Source organism: Fundulus heteroclitus, unplaced genomic scaffold, assembly GCF_011125445.2.
Source record: "Fundulus heteroclitus isolate FHET01 unplaced genomic scaffold, MU-UCD_Fhet_4.1 scaffold_44, whole genome shotgun sequence".
In the NCBI taxonomy this organism is placed as follows: Eukaryota; Metazoa; Chordata; class Actinopteri; order Cyprinodontiformes; family Fundulidae; genus Fundulus; species Fundulus heteroclitus.
Genome location: NW_023396857.1, coordinates 1,954,582 through 1,972,506, shown reverse-complemented (window position 1 = coordinate 1,972,506; position 17,925 = coordinate 1,954,582). Strand labels below are relative to the sequence as shown.

At 42.7% G+C, this 17,925-nt stretch overlaps 1 protein-coding gene across 1 annotated transcript; it reads right to left on the bottom strand.

Moving 5' to 3' along the window:
• Positions 1-2,478: 2,478 nt before the first annotated feature.
• On the bottom strand, positions 2,479-10,307 carry ostn (osteocrin). Its single transcript, XM_036131531.1, has 5 exons — positions 10,275-10,307; positions 7,995-8,087; positions 4,148-4,374; positions 3,912-4,036; positions 2,479-3,817 (listed from the first exon to the last, which is right to left on the bottom strand). The coding sequence occupies exons 2-4, from the start codon at positions 8,085-8,087 to the stop codon at positions 3,949-3,951; spliced, it is 408 nt and encodes a 135-aa protein (XP_035987424.1). The 5' UTR covers positions 10,275-10,307; the 3' UTR covers positions 2,479-3,817; positions 3,912-3,948.
• Between the last annotated feature and the right edge of the window lie 7,618 nt (positions 10,308-17,925).

Here is a 17,925-nt window from a genome sequence, read left to right as displayed (position 1 = left end):
TGCACCCCCGATCTTCATTAAATAAATAAATCAGAGACGATCAGATCAAACCTCCACAACCTGAAACGTCTCTGAAGCAGAAACCCTCCAGGTGGATTCACAGACTAAACTCTGATGATCTACCTGTGTTTGTTCTCTCTTTATTTATTTCATGAACCAGCTTCTAAATCTGAGTCACACTTAGTAGAGGAACAATAACAGAGCGCTCCATAAAAAGTTATTTCCTGGTTGTTTCTCAGCGGTTACCTTCAGCAGGTAAACACACCTGAGCTCCCCTCAGCCCCACCTGTTGCTGGTTTCCCTGTTCCTGTCTGAATACGCGCTAAACCTGCATCTTTAAAATGAACTGCACCTTTCTGAATAACAATGAAAATGATTACAGCTCTGAGGCAGAACATGGTCTATAAACAGCGTCTACCACCAGTTTCCCCCCCCCCCAGCAGCAGCAGCAGCAGCAGCGGTGGTCATGACGTCATCAGAGCTGGTAGAGGTCCACAGCTCCATCATCAGCTTGTAGGCGACGCCCATCGATAGAAAGACAGAATCAATCAGTTTGATCTCATAAATAAAACTTTCTGAAGTCAGTTTTCTCTCTGCTGACATAAAGTCAGAAGAGAGAGACATTTCCTGGTTCGTTTTAATTCTCTCCTCTGTTGCCTCTGATTTCTCTCTCTCTCTCACAGGCTAGGTGCGCATTTACAGCACAATGCGTAGAAGGTACTATATTTCACCTTAAAATTAAGCGTAGGACTTTTTCTAAATAAACAAATTTTCATGTGAATAGATTTTTATTTATTAAGTAAATTTAGAGGTTTTGGTTTTAATTTTTACAAAGGAAATGTTTATTTACTCGTGTGGGAAAACACAGACTGCCATTACATTTTCATCTGGCGCCCCCTAGCGGCAGCTTGTGCAGCCTCCCACAGGTTTTAGACTCTTCCATCCTCCCACCAGCTTCCTGCTCCTGGCTGATTATTCTGGGTCTCAGCTTCGACATGCAGGCCCAGATGTTGTGGTTCTGGACTCTGATCCAGTGGTGGGACCAAATTTTTAATCCCCAACTCTCTCCTAGCCAAAGATGATCTGAAACCTAGAATGTCATGTCCTTGGAAGTCTTTTCTTAACAATGTTAAATTATGTTAAATGGAAATAATAAAACATACGTTATTTTTATAAATCTGTATCTCAACTAAATATTTTGTGTTCTTTATGCAACTTCAAGTGTCGGGCAGAGATGGAGGTTGTTCCATCGCCGTCTGATTCCGTTCTTGGATATTGCATTTTATTTTTTTGTTGAGTACTTCAGTTTATCCACCTGAAAGAAATTAATTTGGGAGCATATTTGGCTTAAGCTTTAAAAAAAAAAGTCTGAATTTAATTGGCGGTTCTGCAGCTCACGCAGAAATACGAGACGTCTGCTATTAATACGGGATAAGTGAAATGAATTAATGCTGCACACTTTTAATAGTTGTTTTAAACTTTAGATTTTAGGTAAAATATCAAGTCAGGTCTGAAAATTAGTGACTTAATGGGTTAAAGTCATCTGACTTGTTTCCACACCTCTGGATCAAAACACCTTCATGAGTCTTCTAAATGGCTTAAGTTACAACAAAACGTCTGGATTTATCTCAGCATCGTCTTCATATGTTCTTCCATAAAGTCTGATTTTTGGAGTGAAATAGAAATTCCAGTTCTCCTGTGGACGTATCACCCCACCTGAGCTGCTGGTCTCTGCAGCTCCTCCAGAGCCACCATGGTCCTCCTGCTTCTCTGATCAATGCTCTCCTGGTCCAGCCTGTCAGTCCAGGTGGACGTCCATGTCCTGGTAGGTCTGCAGGTGCTCCATCCTCTCTCCAGGTCCACATGATGATCAGACATGCATTAATTTCTTTAACGAATAAAAAGAAACAGGCGAATCTTTGCTTCATTTTGTTTTTATTAAGCACGTTTAAACACAAGCAGAGAAAAACCTCTTGAAACAGAACCAGTGAGCAGGACGTTTCCACACAACATTAAATAACCTTCAACCTGAAGTTATTTTGCCAACAGCTTTTAAAGGAGATTTTACTGCATTAATGTGAAGTTATCAGCTGTTAGGGCAGCTGGGACGCTCCTTCCTACCCAGACATTCAGGGAATAAGTAAAATTTAATTGTAATTAAGGGACAAAATGGTAAGATTTTAAGATTTCTGTAAATGTAGACACAGTTTATTTAAACCTTAAAAACTAGTTTTTAGGCTTTGGAATATGACTTTCAGTAATGCTAAAACCAGTTTATACTGTTAATGAACAAAAACACATTTTGGACCGTTTTGGCCAAACAAACCCAAAAAATCTCCTTCAACATAGTCAAATAAATTGTGTAGAAAATATTTTGTTTTCTTCAAATATGGAAGACCGTTTGTGCCAAAAAGGGGAAAATAATCTTTATTCTTATTTATTTATGTTAAAATCCATTTAACAAGATTTAAAAATAGATTTTGATCAGTTTGGAAAAAAATATTTCTAAGATGACATTTCCTATTTCAAATATTTTTTTCCCTTTCCCCCCCAAAAGCTTAAGCCTGTGCTTTATTAATTGTTTTCATTAAATAAAACATTTGTCCCCTCAGGAGAAAAGTTGCATTACAGCCCTCCTCTCTGAGAAAGCCAGATTCCAAGTCTTCTGCTGAACTAATGCACTTTCCTCACTTAGTGGAAGATTGTCGTTGTAACCAAAGCTGACTTCAGCCTCCTCTCACTTTGTTTCTGTGTTGGTTTCAGCTGCAGTGGAAACGTCCCGCCGCACTGCTGCAGAATAAACGATAAGAAAATAAAAACTACGAGCAGAAATCTCAAGTCTCATCGGATGCTTCGAGTCGAGGCTGTAGTTGCCTCCAGTCCAGCAGGGGGAGCCAAAGATGGTGCAGTCAGGTGAAGCTCTAAAGACTGAACCAAGATCAGCCTCAAACTAGGTATGTTTAATAAAGCAACTAGCTATAAAGAATTTATGTTTTAGGATAAAATAAAATAAATCCAATTTGATTTTATGTATTTATTTTTAGTTTTGTTATTTAGAACCATCATGATGTTCAAATTAATTTTGCTGCCTAATTAAAGGACGTTTTACCAAAAAACGGATGTAAATATATATTTTTCTCTCTTCGATGCACCAAAAAAAAAAGGAGCTTTTTTGGAAAAAGAATAACCCACAATATTCGACTATCGGTACCTTCCATCCCCAGTAGTAACTTGTTGTCTGTGACAAACTTCTGTAAATTCAATTTATTAAATGATAAACATTTTTCACAATGTAAATGATCATCTCAGGGTTTCGTGTATTTATTTACAACAACAATAAACTTTTGAGGCTTTAAATTTGCACGGATTGGTAAAATCCTCTCAATCTGGTCTTGGGTAAATGTTCATATTTAACATGAGAACCATTTTAGTATTTATTAGAAAATTTAGAGTTTTTCTTTCAACTGAATAAAAAGATGAATCGGTATTCTTTATAGTTATTCTTTACCTAGCTATAGATTTAAAGGTAATCTACGTAACTGCAGGGTGTGAAGTTTGAACATTTTCAAAAGACAGGAAGTTTAATTTAAATTCACAACAACTTCTCATAAGAAGTTTCCCAATTCTAATCAAATTGTTATAACTTTTTGTAATCGTGAATCTGAAATTAACTTCTTTTTGCCAAATAAAGATTGATTGTCCTTAAGACTCATGTGTTTGGTCCAGAATTTACTGAGCGCACCTGAATGCACCATTTTTAAAGGCGTGGGCGTCCAGGTGTGGCGACAAATCATCAGCGATTGGCTGTTCCAAACATCTGGAGAGAGATAAAGAGGCGTTCCCATGTTTTAAAATGGCAACTCTTACTAACAATTATCGTTTAAAATGCAGAGTGATGAGCAGTTCCTCACCTGTCCAGGTGAGGGCAGCCTCTCTGAGCGGAGGACTCTATCCTCGAGTTGACGGTAGACGACTCGTTCCCACCCGGTCCATGGGAGGCGGATTCTGACGTCGGCGTGGAGTTTCCAGCCCTTTACTAGAAACAGAGGACACGTCGTGTCTCCAGTGTCTCGTTGATCTAAGCGGCTGCACTGAATCCACCTTGGACAGGTGAGTCCTACAGGTGAGTCCTACAGGTGAGTCCTACCTCTGCTTCTTTTTCCCCTGTCTGGCCTCCATGGAGTTCACCGATAGCCGGTCCAGGGGAGCGTTGTTCCCGGGGAAGCTCCTCTTCCTCTTGGGTTCAGTCACATCGTTCTCGGTCCACAGGTTTTCTGTCCGGAGGAGCTTCACGGCGGGCTTCCCTCTGGGTTTCATCGCCGCTGGGTGGCGCCAGAGGACGGCCAGGGTCCTGAGGCCGGTCCGGTCCATCAGCTGGAAGACGAGAACAATAAGAACCAGAAGGTCTGCTCAGTTTGAGGAGACCTTTCTGCTAAACTAGCATAGAACAAATAAAATAAAAATAAAATAAAAATCTGACATTATTCAAAGTGAAAAAATCTTTTTTATACATAATTTAGGAGGAATTAATATTGTATAGAAGTCAAAAATGAAACTAAGCATCTTTACAGAAAATAAAATGCGGGAGTGGTTCGAAGCTTACGTGTGATGGTGTTTATGATCAGTGCTATATAAATAAAATAAATGTAGTAACTACTAGAGGAACACGGAGTTGATTGGCGTTAAATAACCGTCTGTCTAAAAGGTTCCTATGAGAACGTGACAGTCGGAGGCGGAGAACCTGGTAGATCATCGCTGGATCTTCAGCAGCAGCGACTTTCACTGCATTGTTGGAGAAAGAACCCGAGCTTTGAGACGCTGGATTCATGCAGCTGAACTCAGAACAGACAGCGCTGGTTCCGTTGGTTAAATCCACAGGAACCTGACCTGGAGAACAAATGCAGTTTGCTGGAGGGAATGCATGTTCCTTCTATTTGGCCTGGGAACAGCTTGAGATCCCTCAGGTGGTGCTGATGGAAGTCAGGTCTGGACTCCTGAAGCTTTTAGCTCTGGGACCTGACTGCAGGTACGCTGCACATGGATGGATGAGTGGATGGATGGATGAATGGATGGATGGATGGATGGATGGATGGATGAATGGATGATGGATGGATGAGTGGATGGATGGATGAGTGGATGGATGGATGAGTATGAAGGATGCGATCTGCCGCCAGCACAAGTGGCTGATGCAAATGGGAACTTTTATTTATTTATTTTATTGTTAAAGACGAGTTCAAATCTCCCAATTAGAAGCGTTACATCTCTTTCTAACTGAAAATATGTAGAATTAGTTTAACTACAATGATCATATTTTGTAGAACAGGTAAAAACAATAAAAATATTGTTTTACTATAATTTTTTTGGCCTTTGAGTCCTTTTGACCAGTTCTGGTGCAGAGCTGCTGCAGCTGAGACTCCACCTGCTCCGCCTGCTCCACCTCAGGGTGGTTTTATTTTGGTGGGGGGTCTAATGGTGTCTGACTTCCTGTCTGCCTGCTAGTCTCTGAAGACTCTAGCAGATCTGGTATCATGCAGACTAAAGAGAAAACAGATTCCTGCTCCCTTCCTGCTGCTTCACACCTTCTGATAGCGGCACAGAGGGAGGCGCCGCTTGTTTTGGCCTCAGAAGGAGTTCATCACCGGATCTTCTGCCTGATCAGCTGTGATGACTCAGCAAATTATCCGGTTTCACAGTCCAACACGACAGGTGAACAGGTGAACAGGTGCACAGGTGCACACATAGTACAGGTGTTAACGTTAAACAACATTTTAGACACACAGAAACCTTCACATGTGAGAAGGAGCAGCTGGAGACACGAGACTAAAGACTAAAACTTTGTGGGGAGGACATCCTTCTGGACAACGTCTGAGAAGACATATTTGAGAATCTCTTTGTGTTTATTTCATTTTTTGAAGAATAATGACATTTATTCCCTGAAAACATGTTTGCCTCATGGAGAACAGGTGCTGTGGTGGGACATCCATGTATCATGAGGATATTTCTATGTTTTTAACGCACTTGGTGAGAAATGTTGTGCAGACCAGCTGCATAAAAATGCATTTTTTACTTCAATTTTTCTGTCAGTAAATATGTTTGGTTGACAAACCTGCTTTATGAGGACATTTCTGCTTTTTGTACTTATTTCAACTTTTTTCATGACGTTTCTGCATCGTTAAAATGTTGTTGTTTTTTTTTTTTTTACTGCAGATGCACATCTTCTGGAAAGATTTCTACATTTGAAAGACAAAGATAAATTGCCTGTAAATACAGATTAAAAGATAATATAAGATAAAATAGACTTTATTGATCTCACAGTGGAGAAATTCACATGTCACATCGGCTCAATAATCAAAAGAAGACGCCAAAAGGAGGAAAAGGTGCGTAATGTATATACAGTGCGTCCACATATATACAGTACAGTGGATCGAGAAATAAAAGGAAATAAAGCAGAGATTTAATATGATTTATGTACATTTAGGTGACTTATATACATATGGATTAACGTTGTGCATTAAAGTGGTACCAGGTAAAAAACAACAGTGAGGTAGTGAGATAACTATAACAGCTGAAGTCTCTTATTTAACAGGATTATTACACAGGTTATTAGAGAGCATAAATTAATTAGTTCATGTGATTCTAACAATAAAGGAATCTTTTTTCCTTGTAAATCCCAAAAACGATACATTTTAGATCTATCTATAAATGCTAAGCATATGCACCTTGTTCATACTATAGTGAATTTCAGAAATCTAACGGCTAAAGCGTTAAAAAATGTCTCTTATCTGCACCGTCACTACCTTTTCATCAGAATAGAATTTGACTGTGAGGTCGTTAAAAGTATTTGTAAATATTATAAATATTTAAAATTAAAACGTCTTTGGGTTTTTTTTATTTGTTAGAGATTATTTGAAACAGAAGATGATGGAAGATATCAAGATGCATTTTAATGTCTAAACTGAAAAACCTCCAACAAATGTCCAGATGAACTGATGGCATCTAACAGACTTCATCACACTAACCATTCAGAAACTAGTTTAGTTATTGGACTTCATGTTGGAGGTCTGTGTTACCTGTACAGGTGTCTGTGTTACCTGAGCAGGTGTCTGTGTTACCTGAGCAGGTGTCTGTGTTACCTGTGCAGGTGTCTGTGTTACCTGAGCAGGTGTCTGTGTTGCCTGAGCAGGTGTCTGTGTTACCTGTGCAGGTGTCTGTGTTACCTGTGCAGGTGTCTGTGTTACCTGAGCAGGTGTCTGTGTTACCTGTGCAGGTGTCTGTGTTACCTGTACAGGTGTCTGTGTTACCTGTACAGGTGTCTGTGTTACCTGTGCAGGTGTCTGTGTTACCTGTACAGGTGTCTGTGTTACCTGAGCAGGTGTCTGTGTTACCTGAGCAGGTGTCTGTGTTACCTGTGCAGGTGTCTGTGTTACCTGAGCAGGTGTCTGTGTTACCTGTACAGGTGTCTGTGTTACCTGTGCAGGTGTCTGTGTTACCTGTGCAGGTGTCTGTGTTACCTGTGCAGGTGTCTGTGTTACCTGAGCAGGTGTCTGTGTTACCTGTACAGGTGTCTGTATTACCTGAGCAGGTGTCTGTGTTACCTGTGCAGGTGTCTGTGTTACCTGTGCAGATGTCCGTGTTACCTGAGCAGGTGTCTGTGTTACCTGTGCAGGTGTCTGTGTTACCTGTACAGGTGTCCGTGTTACCTGAGCTGGTGTCTGTGTTACCTGAGCAGGTGTCTGTGTTACCTGTACAGGTGTCTGTATTACCTGAGCAGGTGTCTGTGTTACCTGTGCAGGTGTCTGTGTTACCTGTGCAGATGTCCGTGTTACCTGAGCAGGTGTCTGTGTTACCTGAGCAGGTGTCTGTGTTACCTGTACAGGTGTCTGTGTTACCTGTACAGGTGTCTGTGTTACCTGAGCAGGTGTCTGTGTTACCTGAGCAGGTGTATGTGTTACCTGAGCAGGTGTCTGTGTTACCTGTACAGGTGTCTGTGTTACCTGAGCTGTGGGCAGGTGGACTCCATGGACTCTGCAGTGCAGCACAGTGATGGACAGCAGGCAGAAGATAAGCAGAAAGCTGCAGAACTGCATCTGAAAACAACAACAGATCAAAGCACATTACTGAAAACCAAATACTCTCCATTCTGTTAAGATATGAAATATAATCAACTGATAAATGATCCCAAGCACAGAGAACATGTGGGTACAATAATCTGCTCAATAATTATCGTGATGATTATAGTGGTTATCTATCAAACCACCAATACTTTAGATTTAGTCCCATTCATCAATAATTAAAGACACAACCTGCACAGCTAAACTACATCGTAATGTTGGAGGTTCTCCTCCCTGTTAAAGGGGAGTTTTCCTCTCCACTGTCGCTTCATGCATGCTCAGTATGAGGGATTGCTGCAAAGCCATCAACAATGCAGACGACTGTCCACTGTGGCTCTACGCTCTTTCAGGAGGAGTGAATGCTGCTTGGAGAGACTTGATGCAACCTATAAACCTATTTGGCTTAAGCAGATTATTTCAATAAGAAATGCACCATACCGGACAGAGTGGAGTATCTTTATCCGTTTCTTCATCAAATATTTCTTTTTCAGAATCAACTTTATTTGCCAAGTTTGTGGATACAAAGCCAGAATCTGACTTCGGATTCTGACGCTCACATCGAGTGAAAAGTAACAGCAAACAGAACAACAAACTACACAGAGGTGAGACCCGGTGTTTTTCCTCCATGTCTGTTATCAGAGCAGTAAACGCTCTTTCTGCCTCAGATATACGGGACGAGGATATGAGCACCACCAGAATTAACGACTCCCTCCATGAAAAAAGGTTTATAATTAATAATGACTCTGGCTGACGACTGCATGATTTCTTTCACATTTATAAATTCAACGTTTCCCTGCATTAACAAACTGTTCAAATCTCTAATCTTGACTGAGTTTTTATCCTTAAATGCTTTTAAGTTGAAAGTGAAAGAATTTGAAGCGGCCTCAATTATCTGTAATTGTTTAACTTAATATTTTATTTTTTTATGTACCTGTCATTTCATCTAATGTATCTCTGTTGAATATGTAACTTTGCTGCCTCTTGGCCAGGACTCCCTTCAAAAATAAGGTTTTTAATCTCAATGGGAATTTTTTTCTGGTTAAATAAAAAATTAAAAAAACAACCACAAAAACACAGTGAATGAAATAAAGGATACAATGATGACAAAATGTTAAAATGAGTTATGAAAAAGAAATATTAGTAAAAACTTAAATTATATATCAACAAGGATAATATCAATATAATGAAAAGAAATGTAAATGATAAAAAATGGCAAAAGAATTCATGCAAATATATTAACAATAACATCAGGTAATGGATATTGCACATAATCTACTAAAATGATTAAACAAGAACTTTAAAACTATTGAAAAAGTATTGAAATAAAATGAAAAAAAAACTATAAAGTTGATTAAAGAGACTAAAGAGAAGACAGCAAAATAAAAAAACAGATGAAAAAACTAAAAATTAAAACATAATGAAAAGAATAAGTTTATCTAAAGTAACTGTAAAGATAAATCAGATGGAAATGAGCCACAGTCTTCAGTATTTCCTGCTGTGGGTGTAAATAATAAAAACATTTCAGCCTCGGTCATTCAAAGGTCTGATGATGGAAATCAGGACAGCTGATCAGACGCTGAGCTAAGCCTCCCTTACATGGTTTCAAACAAAAAATCCACTCCCACAGACACAGCGCGACACTTTTAGCTTTTGGGATTGTCCAGCAACATCTTCTAATTTTAGCAGTTTCCATTCCTGCAAATAAACGCCTTTTGAGCGTCACCCTGTGGCTGATGTGCGCGCTCCTGCATTCCCTGCAGCGCACACGCTGACAAAGCAACACTCTGCCCCCTAAAACACGCAGACAAAGCTTGTCACTATGAAACACTGTGCATGGGGAGCAAACATCTCCCCTCACAGCTCCGTCACGCTGTGGAGCAGCAGAGAAGGTTCACACGAACAGCACCTGGCTTTGGTCTCCTGACCTTCATCTCTGCTCTCCAACATTTCAAACTTTTATTTCTTTTATTGCTAAAAACAAAACAGCAGCCAATCACAAAACAAATACGCTGTTAACTTTCTGACTGACAGTACAAGCATCAATTAGAGCCGTGAAAAACTTCAATATCTGCTGAATTTTAAAGTTTATGGAATGGTAAAACGCGTTTGGAAGTGAAGGAAGGGGCATTTCTGCAGCTTGGTCCCGTTTCATGCAGCGTGTACCTTGAGTTTGGAGATAAATCTCTGCTGTGTCCGTCTTCCTTCCTGTGTTTCTGTCTTTTTCTAGCTGCAGGTTTTATAGCAGCTGCTCGGGTATCTCCCATCCAATCCGGAGCCTTCCCTCCTGTGACATCACCACCTCCCTTCCTCCCTTTCCAGCCTGCGTGAGATGTTCCATCATCAGGTCCGTTACCTGTTAAAGAGGTCTCCTGGGACGGGTCACACCTCACGTCCTCCTGGAAGTACGGCTTTTAAAATAAACTGTCCTCTGCTTCCCAGCAGCACGTCCGCTCCCTCAGCGGCTGGAGGTGGGAGCTCAGCGCTCGCAGGCATCAGGTGTCCCCCGCAGGAAGATCTGCAGACTCTTCAGGATCACAGCTTCCAGATTTAATTCAATAAAACGCACCAGGAGTCATTCACCGACTGCTGTGGGGAGAATATTCAGACGGAAAAGATCCAGAAAATATCTTCTTTTGGGCAAATTTAACACATTTATGACTTGAAAGACTCTAAAGGTCCTAAAGAAGCTGATCCTAAAGGCTGTTGCTTCATAAAGGTGTGAGGTTCAGGAGAAATCAGGCCACTTATGAAACACTTTTATTTACATCAAGTTCAGTAATTCATGCCAGAACATTTGAACTGTGGCAGAAAATCAGCAGAATTTGGGAAAGCCTGATGAGTCCACTGCCATGTTTGAAACCAAGCAGCAGCTTCATCTGAAAACAAGCTGTTCATGTTCAGACCAGAATCAGCAGGTCTTCCTTTGTCTTCTCTGACTCTGAGACATTTTCCAGCTCCGTCTGGAGGGCCCAGCGGCCCCCAGTGGCCCCAGTGGCCCCCAGTGGCCCCCAGGCCAGAAGTGATAGTTCTGGTCTGCTGGAGTCTCCCCCAACGTGGAGGAGCCTGGAGAAACCCCAAAGATGCAGGAGACACAGTGATCCAATGAGGTGATGCCCATGGATGCAGACCCCCCCCCCCCCCTCCCAGATAATTGGGCTCCTCTCGTTAGGTCTGAGTCTGGCGCCCACTGAGGACGTTTATTTCAGCTGCTTGTGTCTATCTGGTTATTTTAGTCATGATCCAGATCTCATGATCATCAGTGGTCTCACAGAGTCCTGCTCCATCCTCATAAGATTCGTTACCAAAAACTAAAACATGAACATTTCTGTTAAATCATCTTTATTAACCTAAACTGTGCCACGTTTCAGCGAAAAGTTACGGAGAACTAAAGATGCGACGATGCACAGGATGGAATTACCCAACAGCTTTTTCCTGATATCCACAACTGGACGTTATGTTGATCTCCAAACCATTTGGTGTGAATTTGGCTCCATGAAAGGATTTCTGTGACTTTTCCTTCATCTCTTAATGCTGTTTGTCCTGAAATCAGAAAATATTTTTCTAAATTCAGTTAAAGTCCTCCTTTACCCTGATGGATTTATTCAGAGGGAGGTTGTTGGTTATGATGGCTCATTCTCTGCTCAGGTCATTATAGAAATGACTTGTTGAACTTTTAGACTCCTGACAGCGGAGCTAAAATCAATAACAGGCTCTTAAGCGTTATTGTGACAAGATCCTGAACTCCTCTGAATAACAAACCAAAAATAAATAAATCACAGGAATCCGTAAAGCTAACTACAAGATTACACCAACAGTGATTTATTCATCCTGTAAAAACCCAGAACCAAGAATAAGCAAATAGAACCCTAAACTCACAGATGTCTCCCCCTCTGCTAGACGTGGACCTCCGTCCTCCTTGTGTTCCTGGTCCAGAGATATTGGACCATGGTGGACAGAACCATGGTGGACAGAACCATGATGGAGGAACCATGGTGGACAGAACCATGATGGAGGAACCATGGTGGCGGAACCATGGTGGAGGAACCATGATGGAGGAACCATGATGGATAGAACCATGGTGGACAGAACCATGATGAACAGAACCATGGTGGAGGAACCATGATGGATAGAACCATGGTGGAGGAACCAAGATGGAGGAACCATGATGGATAGAACCATGGTGGACAGAACCATGATGGAGGAACCATGTTGGAGGAACCATGGTGGAGGAACCATGGTGGAGGAACCATGGTGGACAGAACCATGGTGGAGGAACCATGATGGACAGAACCATGGTGGAGGAACCATTGACAGGATTGACGGAGAAGATCTAGATCAGCACTAACTCCTCACCATCCAGATGATTTAGGCTCATTTCTTGGCGGTGGGACCAGAGCATCTGGCAGTCGTTGAAGGCACCATGAGATCTTCTGTGTCTGTCTGAGTTTGTGAGTCCTGTGTGGACTTCACCTCCCAGTAGAACGTTTGTCCAACGCTGGAACACCAGTGACCTGGAAGAGAAACTGCGCTTTGGGAGAAGGAAATAAAGGTCAGAACAGGAAACAGCAGGCATGTGTTGAGGAACAATCTGAAGAGGAGACCAGAGAAGAGATGGAGGTCAGGACAGAGCAAAAGAACTTCTTCCATGGCTTCAGTTCTCCTGACCCTGCAGTTTGCTTACCATCATGGAGATGCTTCACCAAACCCACGGTCACCTGAGCAGGCCGCCTGAAATAAGGAGATGTTTCAGGAGAGACACTATGACCACCATGGGGGGAGAAATGGAGGAGGACAGATACCTCGGTGTTCACCTGGTCAGCAGACTGGACTTCCTCAGGTCCTCAGGTCCTTCAGTTTCTCCAGAGAGCTTCAGCTCTTCTGCCATCATCTGCTGGAGTAGCAGCACCAGAACCAGTGATAGAACAGGACGGTTCTGGTTTAGAGACGGCTCTGGAACCTCTGGAGATGACTGATCTGTGCATGGATGGAAGATCTGAAGTGGCAGAGAATATTTTATTGCTGGTAAATGATCTACGTTAACCCCGTTCAGAGGAGTTTATGATGTTTAATTAGATGTTCTGAGCTTCAGCAGCTTCTCTCCTGGTGTAAAAACATCACGATTCATCTGGACGGACACAAACTGGGAGTTTAACCTAAGAAGAACTTTAAGTTTCTCTCTGCCTGCCTTCAGGGGGAGAATAAGAGCAGCCGCTGACTCACAGCTTTGGCTCTAAGTCACCGTTTAAACAGAAACACAGTCGCCGTCAGCGCCGGTCGTTTAGAGGTCCTCAGATGTTGGACTACAGGTGACCTGAAGAGGTGCAGCACATGATGGAGCTGCTGCTTCCTTTAACTTTGGAAGCTTTTTGATAGAGACGACCGAACAGAACATCAAGAACTTCAGCCTGAAAACAGCAGAAGAGGGAAAGAGTTTCCTTCTTCTGCCACTGCTGGACCTCAGACTGAGGAGGAGCAGAGTGGCTCTGGAACGTTGGACCTGATCTTCACCCCCAGAGGACTCCTGTGGTCCACATGTGTTGTTTTGGATCTGAAGAAGTGTTTTGACTTTGGCCCTCAGGGTTTTATGCGCTGCGTTTGTATCCGGGGAAAATGTCTGAGGTTGATTTCCTCCAGGGCTGCCTCAGGTTCCCCGGTCCAGTTTCTGGTGTTCATGGTCATCTGAAGGCTTCACTGTGAGGCTTTCTGGTTTGGGAACTTCAGTTTCTCATCGTTGCTTCGGTAGATGATGTTCTACTGGTGGCCTTCAGCCACGATCTTCAAAGCTCACAGAAGCAGTTTCCCATTGAGGGTGAAGGGTCCAGGATGAAGGTCGGCTCCTCTAAGTGTGGAACCATGGTCCTCCACCAAGAATAAACCGTTCTCCACCAAGAGAAAACCACGTAGGACCTCGTCTGGCTGCTGATCTGTCGCTGCACAGAAAGGCTGGGCTGTGAGACGAAGCTCTCCATTTCCTGCTTCTTCTACGATGTCACCGTCACCTTCTGGTCCTGAGATGTAGAACGTTTGAAAGCATAAGAACCTGGAAACAAGCTGCTGGATCAGCTTCCTGTCGCATTAATAAGGCGAGGAGCTCAGGAAACATTTGTGTTGATTTTATGTTTGTTTCACGTATAAAAATGTTACATTAAAGGTATACTATGCAACCGGGGTTGATTTTCCAGCGAGGCTCCCCCCAGGGGGCGAAAGTAAAAGTGCACTGTCGTAAAGATGCTCAGCTGTTCTGGTTTCTCCGTCAAGCCAGGCGCTTTGGTTGTTTTGAGCTTAGCAGACAGGCGAACGCAACGAAAAGTGGAAAAAACGGCAGTACAAACAATGACTAACACAGTGAAAGTATGAACATCAGGCTTCCCGCAGCGTTATCTTGGCGAGGCGGCGGCCACCGCCCCCCGCCTCGCCAGTTTTATTATTATTATTATTATAAAATTTTTTTTTTTTATGTTGGCAAGACGCTACCGCCACCGCCTCGCCTCGCCACGGCCACCGCGGTAGCGTCTCGCCAACATAAAAAAAAATAAAAAAAATAAAATAATAATAATAATAATAATAAAACTCGATATGCTTGCATGTTTATTTGACGTTAACACGCGGTTCTTTGTTGTTGCTTTCGCGCGTGCATATAGTGAATAAAAAACACATGCAGTTCTCGCCGTAAAGCGAGACCGACTCTCGCGATGCACCAGACTTCTGAGCCTGTGGGTGCGGGCCGAGGGCTCCTGCAATTGCAAGTGCGGTATTTCCCCCACAGACCACCAGGGCGGCCGAGAAAACCTTTGTTTGACCTGAAATGACTCATTTAATCATCCAAAACGGTATGGAACACATTAATTAACTGAAAAATGTTGCATAGTATGCCTTTAAGTTTTTATCTGTTTTAAAATCCCTTTCTTTTACAGACACAAGAGGATTGGGATTCTCACTGAATAACTGAATATTTAACAGGCTGTGCTAAATAAAATGGAAGACAAAGAGGAGAGGAAAACCAGAAATGTTCTTCTTCAGGAGCTCGTTCTGGATGCTAGCAGCTGGCGACAGGTGGAGATCTAGATTTGTTATCCGAGGTTCTTCTAAAGAAACAGACTCCGTCCATCACAGCTGGAAAATGTCCTGAAGCAACATCTGAAGCTTACAGGGAACCGTGATCCGGTTCTCTGGACACCAGCCCGTCTCTGGTGGACAGAAACACAGAGGACACGTCCTTCATGGACAGATGAGTCCACATCTCAGCTGGAAGCTCCTCAGTAAAATGTGATGGAGGATCTGCAGGTGATGCTGAGGAGCATTCTGCCATAAAGCCGCTGTAGGTTCTGGTTGTTTAAGCCTGTCCTGCACGTCTAACACCAGCGGACATCTGTCTTCATCTGGAAATGTTCAGATACTCATGAAGGGTTTTAGGTCATGAAATCTCAGCTCATGAATGATTAAAGTCTGACTTTAAGTACAAAATGGTGGAAAATAAGCAGTTCTCTTATGATCAGGGTGAGACGACTTTACTGTGTGCTTAACTTCATGACGTGAATCTTAAATTATCACTTTGACTCTGTTTTAGTGTCTCCTGTCTGTCAGTAAAAGAAATAATGTCCTAATGGCAAAAAGAGCCCGAACGGTTTTACTTTCACCAGTGGAGCCTTCCTGCTTTCACCATAGAGCTTCGCTTGATTTATAAATGCAGAAGAAAACTTTATTTTTTATTCTGCTGGGACTGATTACTGTTCAATGGACACAGAAACAGGTAGAAGAGGAAAAAAGAGAGAAACAGACGAGACAAAATGCTAAAAGGGAGAAAAGGTGAGAGAGAAAGAGGAGATGGAGAGAGAGATATAACATCCTCTGAGTCTGCTTCTACACCTGCAGAGAGAGATAAATAACAGCAGAACCAGCTGATAAAGTGTTACAGGTACTAACTTTGACTTGTATAAACTGTCAGAGACCTTTTTCTCCTGTCTTTGCTTCAGGAGAACATCAGAGGTGAATCTGCGTCCAGCCAAGCATCTCCTTAAATCAGAGGAACGTGCTGCTCCTCTGTTCCCCGCTGAGCTGCTGACGCTGCAGTTCACACAGATCCGGTGACTCTCGCCTTGTGAGTGAAGGATTCCCCTGGATATTCCCCGCCGTCCTCCGCCTCTCACCTCTGGACTTCCACTGTTTGTCCAGTCTGCTCTCACGCTGAAAGCTGAGCCTCGGCTCTCTGTGGATCTGATCTGGAATCAGCCGGGAGTTAAAACACAGACAAAACAAGGCTGAGAGCAGCAGGGACCGCTGTGTGCCGTCAGCAGCCCGTCAAACAGCAGAAACTCAACGTTTCCCTGTTTCCCTGCAGCAGGACAGGCCTTAGTATGGAGCGCAGAGATTGCATTAAAAGATTTTTAAATCACATTTTAATAATTAAACGGTCTGACAGGTGGGATGTAAAACCAGTTTAGTGACATAACTGCAGATAAGATCGTTTTACTCAGGATGATCTCACATGTTTGAACTTTTCTCAGGTCAGGCACATTCTTGGTAGTTTTTTCTCTTTAAATCAGGGTTAAGGAGATAACTAACATTTGGACCAGTGCATTTCCTCAGGCGTTTCCCAAAGTTCAGTGTCTGCTAAACTCAAGCCAGTCGGTTCAGTTTCAGTTCACATCCCAGGCGAATAACACCCAACCTGCCTGCGTCTTTTTACCCTGCACATCCACACGTCTTCACAGTTCTGAGACTTTCTTATCCGCCGCCGACTGCAAAGTTAACAAGTAGAAAACTAACCGGAATATTTTGGCTTATTTAGCTAAAAACAGAACATATGCTTGTTTTTGCCTGTCAAAAGACAAGAAATTGGGCATAATTTATATTTTGACCAACTAAATATTTAATTAAAGAGCTGAATCTTTAGTTTACAAATGATATATGTAGTTAGCTGTGAAACTATGATGTCCACCTTTTTCCTCTCATGACCTGGATAACCAAAGAGTTTCTGAGACAGAAGGCTCAGATAAAACACAATCCTGCTGGTTTTCTTTCTTTTCATCTTGGCAGTTTCTCTGTCTACACATGATTCCAGCTTCTTTCAGCCGTAGATCTTTACTGGACTCATCAGCAGCAACACGTCTGAGGGTTTCACCAGACGACCCGCCTTTAAAACGCTCAGCAGCGTTTAAACAGAGCTAAATGTGGGGGTGTCCTAACTTAAGGTGCATTTTTTTACTAAACGTTTATAGAATGGTTTTGAGATCTTTTCTTCAGCTGTGAGCATTCAGTAATAATTAAGTCTCTGGGTTGGTCACAGACACCCATATTTCCCAGTGTGTGGGAAAACACCGGACTAGACCCTCCAGAGGATTCTGGTTCTGCTCAGGCTCTCCTCTCAGTCCGCCCAGCTGGAAGACGTTTGAAGCATTCTGTCTCAGATTCCCACAAAGTTTAGTATTTGTGAGACAGAATGCTTCAAACTGAGACCAGCATGGAGATGTGAGACGGATGAAACTCGTCGTCCTCTTTGATTCCTGCTTCAGACGGTCAAACGTCTCCTTCGGTTTTACTCCACATGTCTCTTCAGGCTGAATCTGCAGCTTTGGGACCTGATGGGCTTCACAGATGGAAACAGGCATGATGAGATCTGAGCAGAGGGAGGAACCCTGTTCCCTGTGTCTAACACTGAAGGCCGCAGGATGCTGGACCGACAGATGGAAAAAACGACGGATTCTCTCAGCACATGTCCTGAGCAGACGGACCCAGAGCTGGACGCAGCGGTGAGAAACTGCTGTGGCTGGAAGCATCCAAAAACAAAGCACAGAGACGTTCCATCACCTGGTGG